Raw genomic sequence first — 14,793 nt, 5'->3', positions numbered from 1 at the left:
TGTAAAGAATCAAATTCAATTAAAGATTTATTTGCTTTTGTAAGTCAGTCTTGTTTACTATTGTGTGATGTGGAAAGTTGAATAATGTTTCTGTTAATGTTGACTAGATTAATCAGTCAGACTGGCAAGAAGTTGTAAGGGGCAAAGACTTGAGGTTGTATAACTAAGAAAAACATGTTACTAAAAAGTGATACCAACCACGCACTGTGGTGGAAAAAACCATGCAAAACTTGTTTGAGCTTTGCAATCTTTTACATCTATAACATAACATTCTAATGGATAAGGTGAGAAGACCATATAACCAAAAGTAGTTCCCTCTGTTCCCTCTGACCCATGACGGCTTTGGTTTCTGAAGGTCCCTTTAAAACCTGGATTCTCTCATTAACTGACAGCTTTGCTCGAGCTGTTTCAATCTTAATACTGTAACTGCAGACCACCATCATACTGTTACATTACATGTAGACCAGAAGCCGAGCCGAGGTGAGTAACTAACTGGTTTGGCTGTAACAGAAGTTGTGGTGTGAAGCAGTGGATCAGGAGTTCAAAGTGTGAGATGCCTGGCTTCAGCACCCCTATCTTAGCAGACCATACGTTTCTTATTTAAAGGCTTTGTGAGAATTACAAAGGATTCAACACTCCCACGTTTGATCAGGATCAGAACACACATGACCTCGCTTAGCTTTTAAAACATCAGCTTGCAAGTGCTAAGATGCTGAGATAATGGACATCAAACCTACACACTGTGTGGGTGGTAGCAAGGAGGTGTTTGTGATAAAGGAGTAGCCATGAGAGTACATGAGATGTCACGAGGAGAAAACAGAAAGGACATGATGCTTGACAATGTTCAGCAATTTTTATGAGGAGCAGCTATGACTTGAAATATGGTCAATGATGTGGTTGATTTACAATTTCCCACAAAGATATCTTACATGGTGATAGTTGACAATAAAACATGATCAGACCATCCAGGGGCAATAAGTGTCATTTTGAAAATGCTGCACTAGAACAGGCACATGCATCATCACCACACTAAGCCCTGATCAGAGACTTGTTGTTTACCTTTGTAACTGGTATTTCCTTCGACTTGGACTCAAATAAGTGCTCCAGTTTAGCTGTGTCCAATTTAACTGGATCCAGTTTGGACCAGAATGAGTCTCCGCTCCGCTTGTAGTCCCTGTACTGAGAGTCTGTCGGACGCACCTGATCACAGAGACAACAAGAATGGACTCCATTAAGTAGAGACATGTGCTAGACTCCCATTTCCTACAATAAAACAGGTAAATGAGAGAGAAAGAGCCACAAATAATAGCATCAACAGGAACATGTTGAGTGAGTCATTGTTTTTGATGACTCCTTAATCTTAACTGGTTAATGGAAACATGCAGTCTTTAATAAGCTCTTCTTGATCTGTGGGATCTTCTGCCCAACCAACAATATAGGTCAAATACTTCTGACAAAAAAGAAATGGTAATATGAACTTCATTCCTTGAGACGTAGAGAGAAACTGAATGTTCTGAGCAGTTCTGTGATACTCTACCTCCACTTATCACCTTCTGGAAAAAAAATTGTGTAAAACTGAATAAAAACAGAGATGCAACTGTTTGATTTTTCCAACAAGCCTTAGTTGTACCTGGTTAATGAAAATGCTCCTTGTGTCTTGACTCACCTCGCTCCAGAAGAGCCTGATTGTCTTCTTCTTCTTGTTGAACAGAGGCGGCTCAGGGGGAGGAGGCACTGGAATTGAAGCACTAATGGAAGGAGGAGGTGGAGGCCTCATAATCCCAATCAAGGGAGGAGGTGGGGGGCAGCTGCCTAGCATGGGTGGGGGTGGAGGGAAGCGGGGGATGAAGGGTGGAGGAGGAGGTGGGGGCGGGAGGTCGCCACATCCTCCCATCAAAACAGCATCCAGAATGTCCTTATCATCTTCCTCCGTCAGGTCGGTGAAGTTGATGTCCCCGATGCGCAGCTCTCGGGGGCTGGCCAGGAGCTGGTCCCAGATCGTGTCCGATTCCTTTTTGGGTGGGGGAGGAGGGGGCTCGTTGGCTGGGGCATCCAGCTGAGGGTGGGGTGAACCGAGGTCCTTGATCAAGTCTCCAAATCGCTCAGCGAAGGGGCGGATGCTCCCCCGGTGTTCTGATTTGTCAGACCTGTTGTCGCTCTGCTGACCGTCGTCCAGCTGCCCCTCAGCATCCTCCTGGGTTTCTTTGTCCTCCTCCTCTCCTCTCTCTTTCTCCTTCTCTGCATCCTCCTCTTCCTCCTCCTCATCACTGGGCTTCTTGTTCTGGGAGTACAGCATGTCCAGCATGAAGAGTTTGCTGTTAAGGAGTTTGCTGCACTGCTCATTCACCTCTGCCTCCTTAAAGCCTGAGAAAGACAGTGAGGAGGTTAAGAAGAGAAAAAGCCCTGATAGAGGAGGCCTTACACTAGTATATTACAGTATTATGAGAATGAGGAATCTGAAATACAGCATGATTAAGTCAAGAATCATTTTCCAAAGAATCATGTCCTTTCTCTTTATTATTTTGCAGTTTTACTCTTGTTCATTTATAGTCCTACATACAGCGCTCTAACAGGTCCTGTGTCAGTTTCTGTATGTCTCTCTCTGTGATCACAGACTTGACTTGACCGGTAATGTGAGAACTTTGCCACATTATCTCTACACACTGCATTATGCTCTCATTGCAGCTGAATAAAATTCTTGAACCAAGATAGAAAACTTGGATGTTTTGCAGTAACAGCTACCCACCATTCTCAGTGCTCCCCCTCTCCTCTCTCTCCAGAGTGCTGCTGGCAGAGGAGATGCTGGAGGCCGAGCAGTTGTCCTTCTCATTTACTTCCTCATTCTGTCGTTCCTTGTCGCTCAGGATGCCGCTGTCCTCCTCTGCCTCCTCTCTCTCTTTCTCCGGTTCCTGCTCACGCTCCTCGACTTCCTCCTCCTTTTCTGCTGCTGTCTCCTCTTGGACTTCCTCTTCCTCCTCTTCTCTCTGTTCTTCCTCCTCTTCAGCGGCGGCTTCTGCCTCTTTTTCTTCTGTTTCTACACTGGTGCTGGAGTCATCAGCCTCACCTGTCATGAAAACTCAGTGTTACTTTATTCTCCTAGACTCTGATTTTATGTTTTTTCTCGAACTTACACAGAAAGATACTGCAAGGTGTTTGAGTTATTGGCAATGAAATACTGTTTGAAACATGAAACATGGCTGTCTTTGATTTTAAAGGTGTCTCTGTTTAAGCTGCACATGAGACACCCCTGTATCAACATACATTCACACACACACAAACACACACACACACACACTAAAAAGAAAAACAAAAATACACACATACAGTAATGTAAACAATGTGGCGAGTACACAAAGCTGGGTTGTAGCAGGACCAGGATATGAACAGGAAATGAAGAATTAAGTTCCTGTTTACATCAAAACACTCATGTACATGGCACACACACGTAACTCAGATGTACAGTCCATGCAGTGATGCAGGCGGGGTTAGAATAACACGACACACTGAGGCCTCATACACTCGCCTGTTTGAGCTGCAGGACCTCAGCTCATGGCTGCACATGCACTCCAAAACAAGGCTGTTTTCTTACACAAGATGTTTTGGCATCACACTTTCAAAAAGCTCTTTCAAAAACCCATTTGACCCTTTCACCCATATCCTCTCTCTGTGTTTTTTTTTCTTTCTACCCCACGGATGGTGTCCCCTCCTATCCCTCACTATTTTCCACAGTCTGTCTCTCCTCTGCCTCTTTTGCTCACGCCTGCATGCTAATTTAAACAGCAAGCTGCAAACTGAAGCAATTTAAGGTTAAGAATGATTGCTTTGGGGCGCGCTTTTGGGAATTGAACCAGCGACCCTCTGGTTTTAATTATAACTCCCAAAAGTACTCGACCAGCAGAATTCAAAGTCATACAAGCGTGCCAAAGAAAGAGACCTTTAACACACAGATACAACCTTAAAAGTTTTAATCCTCAAGATTTTCATTAAGTCAAACCCCATTTTTGAAGCTATTTATGGTCAACATCTTTTCGACAATAGCCATTCAGTGTATATACATTTAGTAATTCCGTCTCTATATATAGTGATTTTCATTGTTATGTTGGACTGCCTTCACATGCACAATGATTCACAGGAAAACAATGCATGGTCATTTTTGATCATTTTTGACAGCAGATCAGTTTTAAACATGAGCTATTAGATGAAATGTTTCAGGTGAAGTGGTGCATACGTCCAACTCTTCAGTAAGAGTAGGGTATCCAACTCCAGTTTCTGTTCCCCTGCTGTTGTCTATTACTGACTACTAGAACTACTTGCAGTGTGTGCAGCATGAAATCAGATTACAGTTCCAATTACTGACTTTCTTCTTTATTAAAACATGAGTTTGCTTGGCGGCACTGTTAACAGAGATACCAGACAAACTAACCGCTCAGTGAGTGTTTACTATAGAATTAACCTGCACTAACTGTTACCATGGTAACCACAGGAGTTGCCAAATGAAATCTTGAGGATTATAACTTTGAGTTGTGTTGAATTCAATATCCCTACCACCATTACTCATTATAAGACCATAAGTTATTTCACAGTGTACAGAAAAAACTTATCCATTTAATTCTAGTAAGACTAACAGTTGTGCGAACAGGACTTGCAGGAGAAACAGGGGTAATCCCAGCAGTAGTAGTTAATGTAGTAATGGTGAATACTACTGTATATCATAATACAAAACATCACAGATGCCATTTGGCTACAGCATCATAATGAAATCCTTTAAAAAATGGGAAAGATGTTATTAAATCATAACCATCTATGCAACTTTTAACTTGTTAATCACAGCAAACCCATAGACATACCATGTTATTAATCAATAATGTTAAGTGTACTCAGTTGTCCTACCAGTTTCAGAGGGTGTGTAGGGGGTGGCAGGCGCCTCAGCTTCAATGTCAGCCTCTGCGTCTTCCTGGGAGGCAAAGGAGGATGGGGTGCTGCTGCGTGATGACGAGGGCCAGGCCTCCGAGGGTTCAAAGGTCAGGTTGAGGTCAGGGCGAGTCCTCGAGACCCGGACACGCTCCTTCTCGTACTCCTCTGCTGCCAGACGCTCCACGTTCTTATACCTGAGAGGTATAGGAGAAGGAGCATCAGAGGACAGGAGGTAAAAACAGAGTCTGAGACAATGCACCTTCTGTCTTGCCTTTCTAAGCAGCGCTGCTCTGTGTTGGTCTGCCAACTTTCCGTAGACTAAACCACTAGTTACCACTGTGTTTACCTTAAAAATATTCAAACCATTCCTCAATGTTTTCCCCTCTACAGCTGCCATACCTAGTCAACACACTACAGTATAAGCCCATCTCACTCTCTTTTGCCCCATTAATTGTCCACAAAGAATTCAGTGCATTCATCACTCATTTCCTGCAGTCCTCTTCTATCTAGCTGAGCGCTCAGCTATCACCAGCAGTCCAAATATGCAACCAGAGGGAGTTTAGAGAAGAAGCGGCAGTGTTAAGTGAGGAGGGTGGAGAGGAAAGGAGAACGACAGGAGAGAAGAATGGGAGAGATGGGGAGAAGTTAATGTTAGTTTGGCTGCTGAAAGGCCAAACATCAGAAGTGAATCAAGAGTAAACCTGTTCAAGATGTGCCTCGATCAGCTCTCCTCCCTTGTCCTTCTCCTTTCTCTTCCTTCCTCCCCTTTTCTGTCTTCCTTCTTTTCTCCCTCTACCAAACTTTACCATTCAACCTGCCAGCCAGAACAGAGATTTAGGGCACTGAGTCAACCCTCTCTCTCTCTCTTTCTTTCTTTCTTTCTTTCTCTAACCCCTCCTCTTTCCCATCGTGCCATGAATGTGTGGAGCTTCTGTTCAGAGTTCATTAGCATCAGGCCACTTCAGAGGGCTGAAGAAACTGGATACTAATATATGTGTGTGTTTGTGTGTACGTGCACGTGCATGTGATCAAGAGTGAAATGGAGTGAGTGAGCCAACTGTATACTGTGCGCTTGAACTTGGACCAAAACCTTCAATATGCTGCATGTCCTTACACACTTAAAAACAGAAGGTGTTGTGTGATGGTTTGAAAAACACAAGATACCAGTCTATTAATGTAAGAACAGTTTATGTCTGTAACTCACTGCATGTACTGTATGTGTCTGATAAGCTGGGCTCTTAACGCATATATGTTTTATCACATATTTATCTGATAATCTGCTCCAGTACATTACAGAGGGACACTACTACTACTTTCACATTAACACATCGGTAATAATCAAATAATATAATGTAGTCAGTATAATGTAGTGTAATACTCTGAGGGCATTTTGCCGATAATACTTATACCTGCTTTTACTGTGACATTTTTGATGCAGGACTGCTACTAGTAATGGAGTATTATTTTATACTGTAGTATTGCTACTAAGAGGAAGTTCTGAATATTTCTTTCCAGTGGACAGCGGCCATAGTTGTCATGATTTATTAATTAAAATTCATTCTTAGATTCTGTAAGAACAAGACTGAGAGTTTACAGTGATGCTAGTAGCTCTGTGAAGCTGTACTTTGGCACAGCGTTGTACTTTGACAATGATGATTACATGCTCACAATAACAATGCTGACATAATTAGTAGGTATGTCTACCATGTTCACCATCTTATTTAGGCAGGTTAGCATGCTAACATTTGCTACTTGACCCAAAGTTCCAGAGGAAATTATTCTTTTGTGTTCAATGTTGTTAAATGCTATTTCTGAGGCTTAAAAATATTTGCATCACTCTACGGGAATCTTGTTTCAGTCCAACCCTAGTAAGAACACCATTAACAGTCAATTTTGGCCTCAGTTGTCTGTCATTAAGGCCTTCATATTTCATGCAAGTCCTTTTTGTCCAGGTGTTATTCTGCTGTATCTTGTCAGGAAGACGTGTCCCTCAGGGAGGTGAGCTGGGGTAAAAACTCATGTTTTTCTGATAACCATGACGCCCAAATACACTATAAATACATCAACATTTTTCTTTTTACATCTCCCACATGCTCACACGGCAGCTCATCTCCCTCTCTGGCTTTCTGTGTCTCGTGCTTGCTTCCTCCATCTGCTCTTAGTTTGTCTTTCTTTCTCTCTGTCTCCCTATTTCTTCCAACTTTATTGTATCAACAGTGCTTAAAATTGCAGGTTAAAGTCGTCTGAGCCAACAGGAGAAGTGACAGTATTTGGCAGAGTGTATGCAGTGTAGAGTATCAGTAGAAGAAAAAGAAGCAGAAGAAGGAAGAAGAGGGAGCTTTACCTCCTTATATTCTGAAATATTTTGATGATCAGCATATTGAATTTGGCTTTTATACAGTTGTCATCAGTCCTTACTAATACATGACTGCATCAAGTCTGATTAGTCCTAAATCTGATCGTGACCTCACATACCCTCTTGAGTAAATCTCTTGCTTCCTGTGATTCCCATCTGCACACAAACATAGATTTATTGGCCTCATGAAAATTCTTCTTGTGTGTGTGTGTTTGAACGTACATGTGCTTGAGTAAAAAGTGTATCTGTGTGTGTGCACGTGCGTTCAGTGTGAAAAGCTTGATGAATCCTGGAATCTGATTTTCTCACAGCATGCAGCCAAAGCAATCAGGCCCCTGGCAGAACACGGCAGTTAAAATACAGCTCCTTAAGAGAGAAGAAAACAGGCCGACGGAGCAAAGAAAATCGGTTCAGTATCCCCCCATCCTCTGGCAGCAAAGGGCACCTTTATAACCTGAAAACAATTACACTATTACTGAGCTTCCCAAACCACAGGCTCAAACATATTCCCCCTGGGTTCAGCTGTTCTGAGTGTGTGTTGTTTTGATTTAGTGCACACACTTACCTCTCCTCCCGCGCAAGCCTGGCCTCTTCCATTTTATCCACATAGTCACGGCTGAGAGAGACACACAAACAGAGAATTTTAAAGCATAATAATCATACTCTGCCCTTGTATGGTCTTCTGTAGACCTGCCAATGAAAACACATTTGCACATCATGCGCACGAACAGTTAAGGTACTGATGTTATCCATAATTTTCATATGTTTCTCATATCTTTCCTACGGTAAAATTACTGTTAAATTTAGAGGAGAAACTTACTTTTTAAAATGCATTAAGTCCACACATTAATTGTCGTTTGAGTTCTGATTAATCCCTGACATCATCTGTATTATTATACAGTAATCTATTACATCTGTAATAGTATTTGCATCCTACTGTGTGTCTTCCACACTGTAAAGTTTCTTTGTATTTTACAACTGCCACGACCCTTAAAGGAGAAGTTCCACATTTTGTGAAATACGTCTTTATGGCCTTCTTGCTGAGAGTTAGATGAGTAGATCAATGCCACTCTCATATTTGCAGCAGCCAGCAGCTGGTTAGACTCAAGGAACATCTAGCAGCCTAAACTATTGACTCAGGGTGGAAAGTTAGAATTCAGGTAAAACCCTATCTAGGAAGCAAGGGATGTCTCATGAAAGATGCTTTTGGGTTGCATTTTTTGAAACTGTAAGTTCCAGTTTTTTATCTGTCTTTTGTGAGTCCCCTGGCTTTATGGAGCTACAATATTAGATCGCTCCAGTACCCCTTTAAATTGATTTCATTTTTATTTCATCCATTCTCTTATCTCAAACTGCTTAGGGCTCTTTCAAAATTAAAGCCAGTAATGCCTCACCTGTGCTTGTTCCGTTCCTCTCTCTCTATCCTCTGCAGTCTCTCCTCTCTCTCCACACGGCGGCGCTCTCGCTCAGCCGCCAGAGATTCCTGGTGTTGCCGGTACGAGGACGACAGAAGACCTCCAAGAGCAGGCCTGAAGAAAAAAAAAAAAAAACATAAGAAGTTTGATAAAACCACAGCACAGTCAGTGTAATGGTGTAATCCTTAAGCAGCAGTTGGATTTGTTAAACACTGCTTGTAAGCACAGCACAATAATACACTTCCAATACATTTTTTTTTCTTATCATTTATTGATTATCTTGCCACATTATTGTTTGTTCTTTGGCTAGCTTCTGGTGCACTATTCTTATCTGCTGTGCCAATGTTCATGAACACATCTGCCCCTTGCATATGCAGAGCTTCTATATGTGTAAATATGTATGTAACACAATATAAATTATATTTAAATGTCTTTATTCGCCATGGAGGGAATATGAGCAACTTGTTAGCTGAGGAACCAGAGCTGAGATCGCATTCACTTCAGTATGTCATCACCAAGACCGCACCACAGGGCTGCACACTACATATGAGCATGCTCATTCCCACCGTGCAAACACACATAAATATGTGAGCAGGTTTTCAGTGCAGAAGTGTGTATTTCAGGGATGCTTTCAAATACATGTGTGAGAATATGTTGACGCAGTCCTCTCACCTGGAGCCGGTGGGTGTGCTTGGACTGCTGAGAGAGGAGTAGGACGTGAAACCTCCGTTCCTAAGTAAGAGAGGGGGTGAAAAAAACAGGCGACAATGAGTGGACTTCTCCTTCTCCTCGTTCAGTTACCTGACACCACTCTGACTAACTGGTCGGTGAAAAACTGGTTGCAAGAAATGAAAGTGACACCTTGTTACATAACAGGAATGCTGTTGGTGCAACACGAGAGTGACCCTAATTAGTAACTGCTGTGGTGTTTATTCACACGTGTTTCATTTCTGTTTTTAATATATGGCCCTTATTATTATTCATAAACAAGGCTGTTAATTGGAGCATCTGAATGTAGGGTTATCATAACAAGGTGTGAACAGGTGAGGTGTAGGTCATACAGTCCTATCCAGCAAGAGAAAAATCAAACACAACAATACTATACACTTAAATATCAAAGAGGACAGTGAATGGAGAAAGTAAGGATAAGACAAAGCAAAGGTCTATAAAAATCATGCTAAGAAGCAAGGAGAGACAGTACAGATATACAGGTGAGGAAGTCTTTAAGAAAAGAGAATTGCAGTAGCGCTGGGAAACAAAGTGAGGATTGCAAACAAGTGTGGAGTTCTATCAACGCAGTGGCAGAATTAAGAAAAAAGATGAAGGTGATAATAAGCACATTGACAGACTGAAGGTGAGAAGCTGTGCAGTCAAAGAAGTGAAAAGAACTGGTGACAAGGTGACGAATAACAAAAGTGGTGCAAAGAGATCCAAGCTGGTGCCAGGAAGAAAAGCCAGAAACAGAAGTGGAAACTGAAAAAGGAAAAGTGAAACGTCGAAGAGATAAAAGGAAAAGCTTTCGGTGCCTCTCATGGGAGATTGAACTCTGCTGCCCCTCTGACCTGGGAGATGGCGTTTTGGGTGAGTCCTCACTGGGTTTGACTGGAGCCGAGGGCGATGGCTCCTCGTCGAGGTCATAGGAGAAGAGGTGGAAGGGTGAGTGGGGCAGGTAGGGCAGACGGTCAGTGGAGGGGCGTGAGCTACCGCGCAATGGCGGACTAACCTCTTTGGTAGCCGGGACAGTGACAGTAGACCTCTTCCTGGCCAGCAGGGTGGCCAGAAGCGAGGGCTGGGCTGGGGGGCTGAGAGGGGAGGAGATGGGGAGAGAGGAAGTAGGAGAAGCGGGGGAGGGGATGCTGGATGCTGGAGGTGGTTCAGTCCGATTCCTCTGTTCATCCTCTTTGATATTCTCCTTTCTGGAAGTGATGGTGATGGACTGCAGGGTTGTTCTATGAACAATGGATGGAAGATGTCTAGCCGGGCTAGGAACAGAGGAATGGATTGAGAAGAATAAATGGATAAAAGAATAAGCTGATAATTGAAAGAGAGGCCCTGAAACAGGTTTAAGGGCTTCAAAGTATTACACTCATACTAATAAATACTATGTGATTGGCCACAAGGAGATCAAACCATCCAGATAAACAACAGAAAATGAGACAAATTTAATGACTTTGTGGCTTTGCATATAGAGCCCCCAGATACATAAGAAGACCACAGAACATTATGTCATTTCCATGTTACCACTATGTCCTAAAATACCTGGGGGTGGTCTGATTAGACACTGTATCAGCCCCCGGCTGCTCATCCGAATCAGACTCAGTCACTGGAGTCTCCTCTTCCTCCTCCTCCTCCTCTACTCCATCCTCACACTCCTCCTCTCTGTGGAGGCAGGGGGTGGGGGTGGATGAATGGATAGTTGAGTGGAAAATGTAAGGGAAGGATTGAGGGAGAGATGATGCGATACATAAGAATGGCATGCAGGAAGAAATCACCGCACTTTTGAAGAAACACAGAGGTTGAACAAAGGGAAGGGAGACATGGAGGGTTAGAACGAGACTGACTGATGATGATGTTTACAACTGCACCACCAAACCACACAAACATTTATGACGCTCAAAGACAACAAGCAAGGACATGACATCTATCAGATCGAGATAAAGTGATAGAAAAACAGAAGGATCAAGACAATACACAAAAAACGAAACAAGAGAAAGGGTGGATGGATGTTTCTCATTACACACTCCATGCCTCCAGTCAGCTAGTTTTACAAGACAGGGAAGAGGAAAAGGAATGCTAAGAGGAGAATATATCATGGCTGAACAACTGACTTGAGATCAGTGCCACCAAACTGTTCTGTCTAGTGAAACCAGATGAGTCCTGTTGCAGTTGACCCAGCGTCCGCTGCCAGGTGTTGTTCCACAAGACCAGAGCCATGTGTGTGTGACGAATGGGATGGCCAATAAAAGTTGTGTTTGTTTTTTTGTGTGCGCATGCATAATATTAAGCAGAAAGCAGTCTCTGACATACACAGCTTTCACCCATCACTTCATTCAAAAAAACGTATGCAAACAAATTCTCACAGTTAGAAACATTTAGATTTCTTTTCTGAGATAAACAAGTGGTCTGGTATGGACTCTCACACACACACAATTTTAACACTAGCTGAAGCATCGGACATAATCTGCTTTGGTCACGTTACACACTGCCAAAGGATGAAGAGATTGGGGAAGAGGCACATAGTAGAAGTGAAAAAGCCACAATGGATGAGAGGATACAGACAGGAAAATTTTACCTCAGGTAAACAGCTACAGATGGCTCCAAATTCCTCTTTTTGTTCATACACACACACCACTGAAGTAAGCCTGTGCGGCTGCTAAGTACGGTTTTAATTCTTTTAGTGGAGCACAAGTCTGCACCAGTGTTTCATTGGAGAACATAAAAACCCACTCAGAGTGATTTATGTCACATAAGACACACTAATAGCTGTTACTGCATGTAGGTGAGGAGCAGCGGTAGGAAAACGTAGACAGAAGGCCACAGAGGTCACAGAGGTCAACAGCTGACCATTTTTTTGAGTGACCTTTGAACTTACATGGATGGAAGGAAACTTGACAGTGCCCTGGAGCAGAAAGTGGTGGTATAAGACAGTCAGAACTTCTCTCTTTAACTGAGTTAACAATTTGGCACCACAGTCATTCTTTATACCTGCTGAAAACCAACCCTGTTCCCCCTCTGCTGTTATGACACTTAAAGTTCTTCTACTTCTCTCACCTCTCACTTATGTCCTCAGCTCTCTGCCCGCTGAAAGGCTGGAAGCTGGCTCTCTGCGGGGACGCTGGGCTGCAGGGGGAGGCATGACCAGATCGCCCAAGAGAGGCCCTGCGGCTCCGCCTCCTCTCTAGGCCACGCTTTTTGTCCCCGCCCCCGAGGCTGGCTCGTCGGCGGTCCCGGCGTCCCATTGGTGGAGGCTGGCTGTCGTCGTCACCGTCTTCATGCCGTAGGGTCATCTGTGTGAAAAGGTTGGGTGGGTGTGAAGTAGGAGTGGCAACTGATGCTTCCTACAGAGAATTTCAGTATTAAGCATATGCACTCTGAATATGTCTGTGTATGTCTCACACCTCATAAATGTTGAGCTGCTCAACCAAGTCCAGATCAGTGCCTTTCCGCCCCAGGTGTCTTTGGGATACTGTTTCCATGCCTTGCTCCTCCAGACCGTCCACCATATCATAGAATGAATCCTGGTCTGGCAGTGCCGCAAGTGTCTGCAAAGGGAAGGAGACCAAGGTGTAACTGAGGTTTAAAATCCTTAGATGGCTAGAAGAATTACATAAAAACTCTAAAATGTTACATAATTGTAGAAATGTAGAAACCATAGATATGGATACCTTATTGATGAGGGTCATGGCATAGACCAGCAGCTCTGTGTCTACTCCATCCTTTTCATGTAAGATCTCCATAGCATTGGACCACGGCTTGCAGCCTGGAGATCAGTCCATTAATATCCAGGAATCAGTTAACCAATTAAAACATGAGCAGTGTTGTTACTATTCAACCACACACACCTTTATCTGTACTGTTTACCAACCTGAGTGTTAAACCATGTCATTAAAAATAAATAACACAAAAATGAAGGTGAACAAGTTCCCCGCCAGCTTGTGGTGTAGAAACTATATTAAGTCGTCTGTACCTCTCTTGGTGTCCACAGAGGTGATGGCTTCTATCAGCAGCGAAGCGTTGGATTCAGAGTACTCCACGAACACCAGCAACAGCTTCAGAGCTGTTTTCACCACCAGTCGGAACTATGCCAGGGAAATACAAACAAACACACTCAAGTGATTGATATGTTTTGGTCCTGTGGCTATAATTACGGAAATCTATAATTGGTATTCTATCCTTCTGCATGCATCGTGATATATTTTTATATCAGCTCAATTTGTTGTTAGGTGCTTCTACAGTGGACAGTTGGAAAACACATGATATAGATTTAGGGGTATTGGCAAGCAGAAATACATATGGACTCTAGCTATTAATATGTGTATACATATCTGTGAATAATATGTTGTTTTTTGTTTCCTAACTATGGGTTCCCCTCATCACTCTGTGTACATTGCAGTCCATGTTATGTGTATGTACTTTTGTTTAGATGACTAGATATGTTTGTAATTTCCTAACAAGTTTAATGACAGATAGTGTATTTGTTGTATATGGCATTTGCTATGATATATCCACATCAGAGATGATTTTAAAATAAAATCTGAAATTCTATGATATTTTAAATGAATATGAAATAAATTAACAGAAACAAAGCCATGACAGGCTTTAAGCACTGGAATCACGACTGATGCTTTCAGTGAAAAGCAGAAGTGTAGCCTTAAAAATTATGAAAATACCACAAAATCAAGGAGACACACCACCCTTAGGGCAGGACACAGAATACAATCAGTAGCAGATGTGTTTTTCTGTGTGTTACTGTGTATGAAAGCTAAAAATAATGTGTACCAAACAATGGATGGTTAGCTCAGAGCCGATGACATGCAGTCTGCAGTCTGCAGTCTGCTTGTTCAACTGGGGATAAAAGCTGTGGTTCAGGTTTGGGTTAGATTAAAGTCAGGGTAAGGGTTACAGTTAGGCAAGTAGTGGTTATGGGTTATGGGTATATATAGGGTTAGATTAAGTCTCCTGGAAATAAATGCTTACATAAATAAAGTCTATGTAATGTACCCAATAGTGACTGTGCTCAACATGTATGAGTGTATGTGAGTGCTTGGGTGTAACTGTTGATTGGTTGAGGATGATTTAGTATGGATGTATGACTATACCTTTGAACCAACTAGCGTGTACAGCCACTGGATTGTCTCAGCGTGACCAATGACACCGTTCATCCCATCTACATACAGCATGATCTGCCCCAGAGCTGAGAGCAGGGGAGAGAACGAAAGAAGTTACAGAGGCAGAACAAATATAGACAGATGATTCAACACTTACTGTAAACAATTGTCTGCACTGTGTACAATGCACAGTTCTTTCTACAGTGGCTATAAATAACAGGGAATTTCATCCAGGACTAAGGGTTTCCTTTTTGATGCTTTAGGTCTGACAGACAAAAAC

At 42.7% G+C, this 14,793-nt stretch overlaps 2 protein-coding genes across 5 annotated transcripts in view; one reads left to right on the top strand and one right to left on the bottom strand.

The window, feature by feature from the left end:
• The window catches only part of LOC108900388 (sodium-dependent neutral amino acid transporter B(0)AT1), a 244,075-nt gene that overhangs the window by 183,523 nt on the left and 45,759 nt on the right, over nucleotides 1–14,793 (top strand). The window lies entirely within an intron of this gene.
• Nucleotides 1–14,793, bottom strand: part of fhod3a (formin homology 2 domain containing 3a) — a 52,653-nt gene that overhangs the window by 5,825 nt on the left and 32,035 nt on the right. For 2 of the 3 annotated variants that reach the window (XM_018701424.2, XM_051065627.1), the window contains exons 6-17: nucleotides 14,505–14,599; nucleotides 13,373–13,484; nucleotides 13,071–13,165; nucleotides 12,804–12,947; nucleotides 12,457–12,692; nucleotides 9,358–9,417; nucleotides 8,665–8,799; nucleotides 7,836–7,886; nucleotides 4,891–5,108; nucleotides 2,747–3,064; nucleotides 1,667–2,364; nucleotides 1,060–1,200 (exon numbers count right to left, since the gene is read on the bottom strand). In XM_018701424.2, the coding sequence (XP_018556940.1) occupies nucleotides 1,060–1,200; nucleotides 1,667–2,364; nucleotides 2,747–3,064; nucleotides 4,891–5,108; nucleotides 7,836–7,886; nucleotides 8,665–8,799; nucleotides 9,358–9,417; nucleotides 12,457–12,692; nucleotides 12,804–12,947; nucleotides 13,071–13,165; nucleotides 13,373–13,484; nucleotides 14,505–14,599 (2,303 nt within the window). Of the gene's footprint in view, nucleotides 1–1,059; nucleotides 1,201–1,666; nucleotides 2,365–2,746; nucleotides 3,065–4,890; nucleotides 5,109–7,835; nucleotides 7,887–8,664; nucleotides 8,800–9,357; nucleotides 9,418–10,247; nucleotides 10,668–12,456; nucleotides 12,693–12,803; nucleotides 12,948–13,070; nucleotides 13,166–13,372; nucleotides 13,485–14,504; nucleotides 14,600–14,793 lie in introns of all 3 variants that reach the window. The other variant, XM_051065629.1, reaches the window with a different exon arrangement.

Source organism: Lates calcarifer, linkage group LG3 (genome assembly GCF_001640805.2).
Source record: "Lates calcarifer isolate ASB-BC8 linkage group LG3, TLL_Latcal_v3, whole genome shotgun sequence".
NCBI classification, from domain to species: Eukaryota; Metazoa; Chordata; class Actinopteri; family Centropomidae; genus Lates; species Lates calcarifer.
The sequence above is the reverse complement of the archived record's forward strand: the minus strand, read 5'-3'. Positions and strand labels throughout refer to the sequence as shown.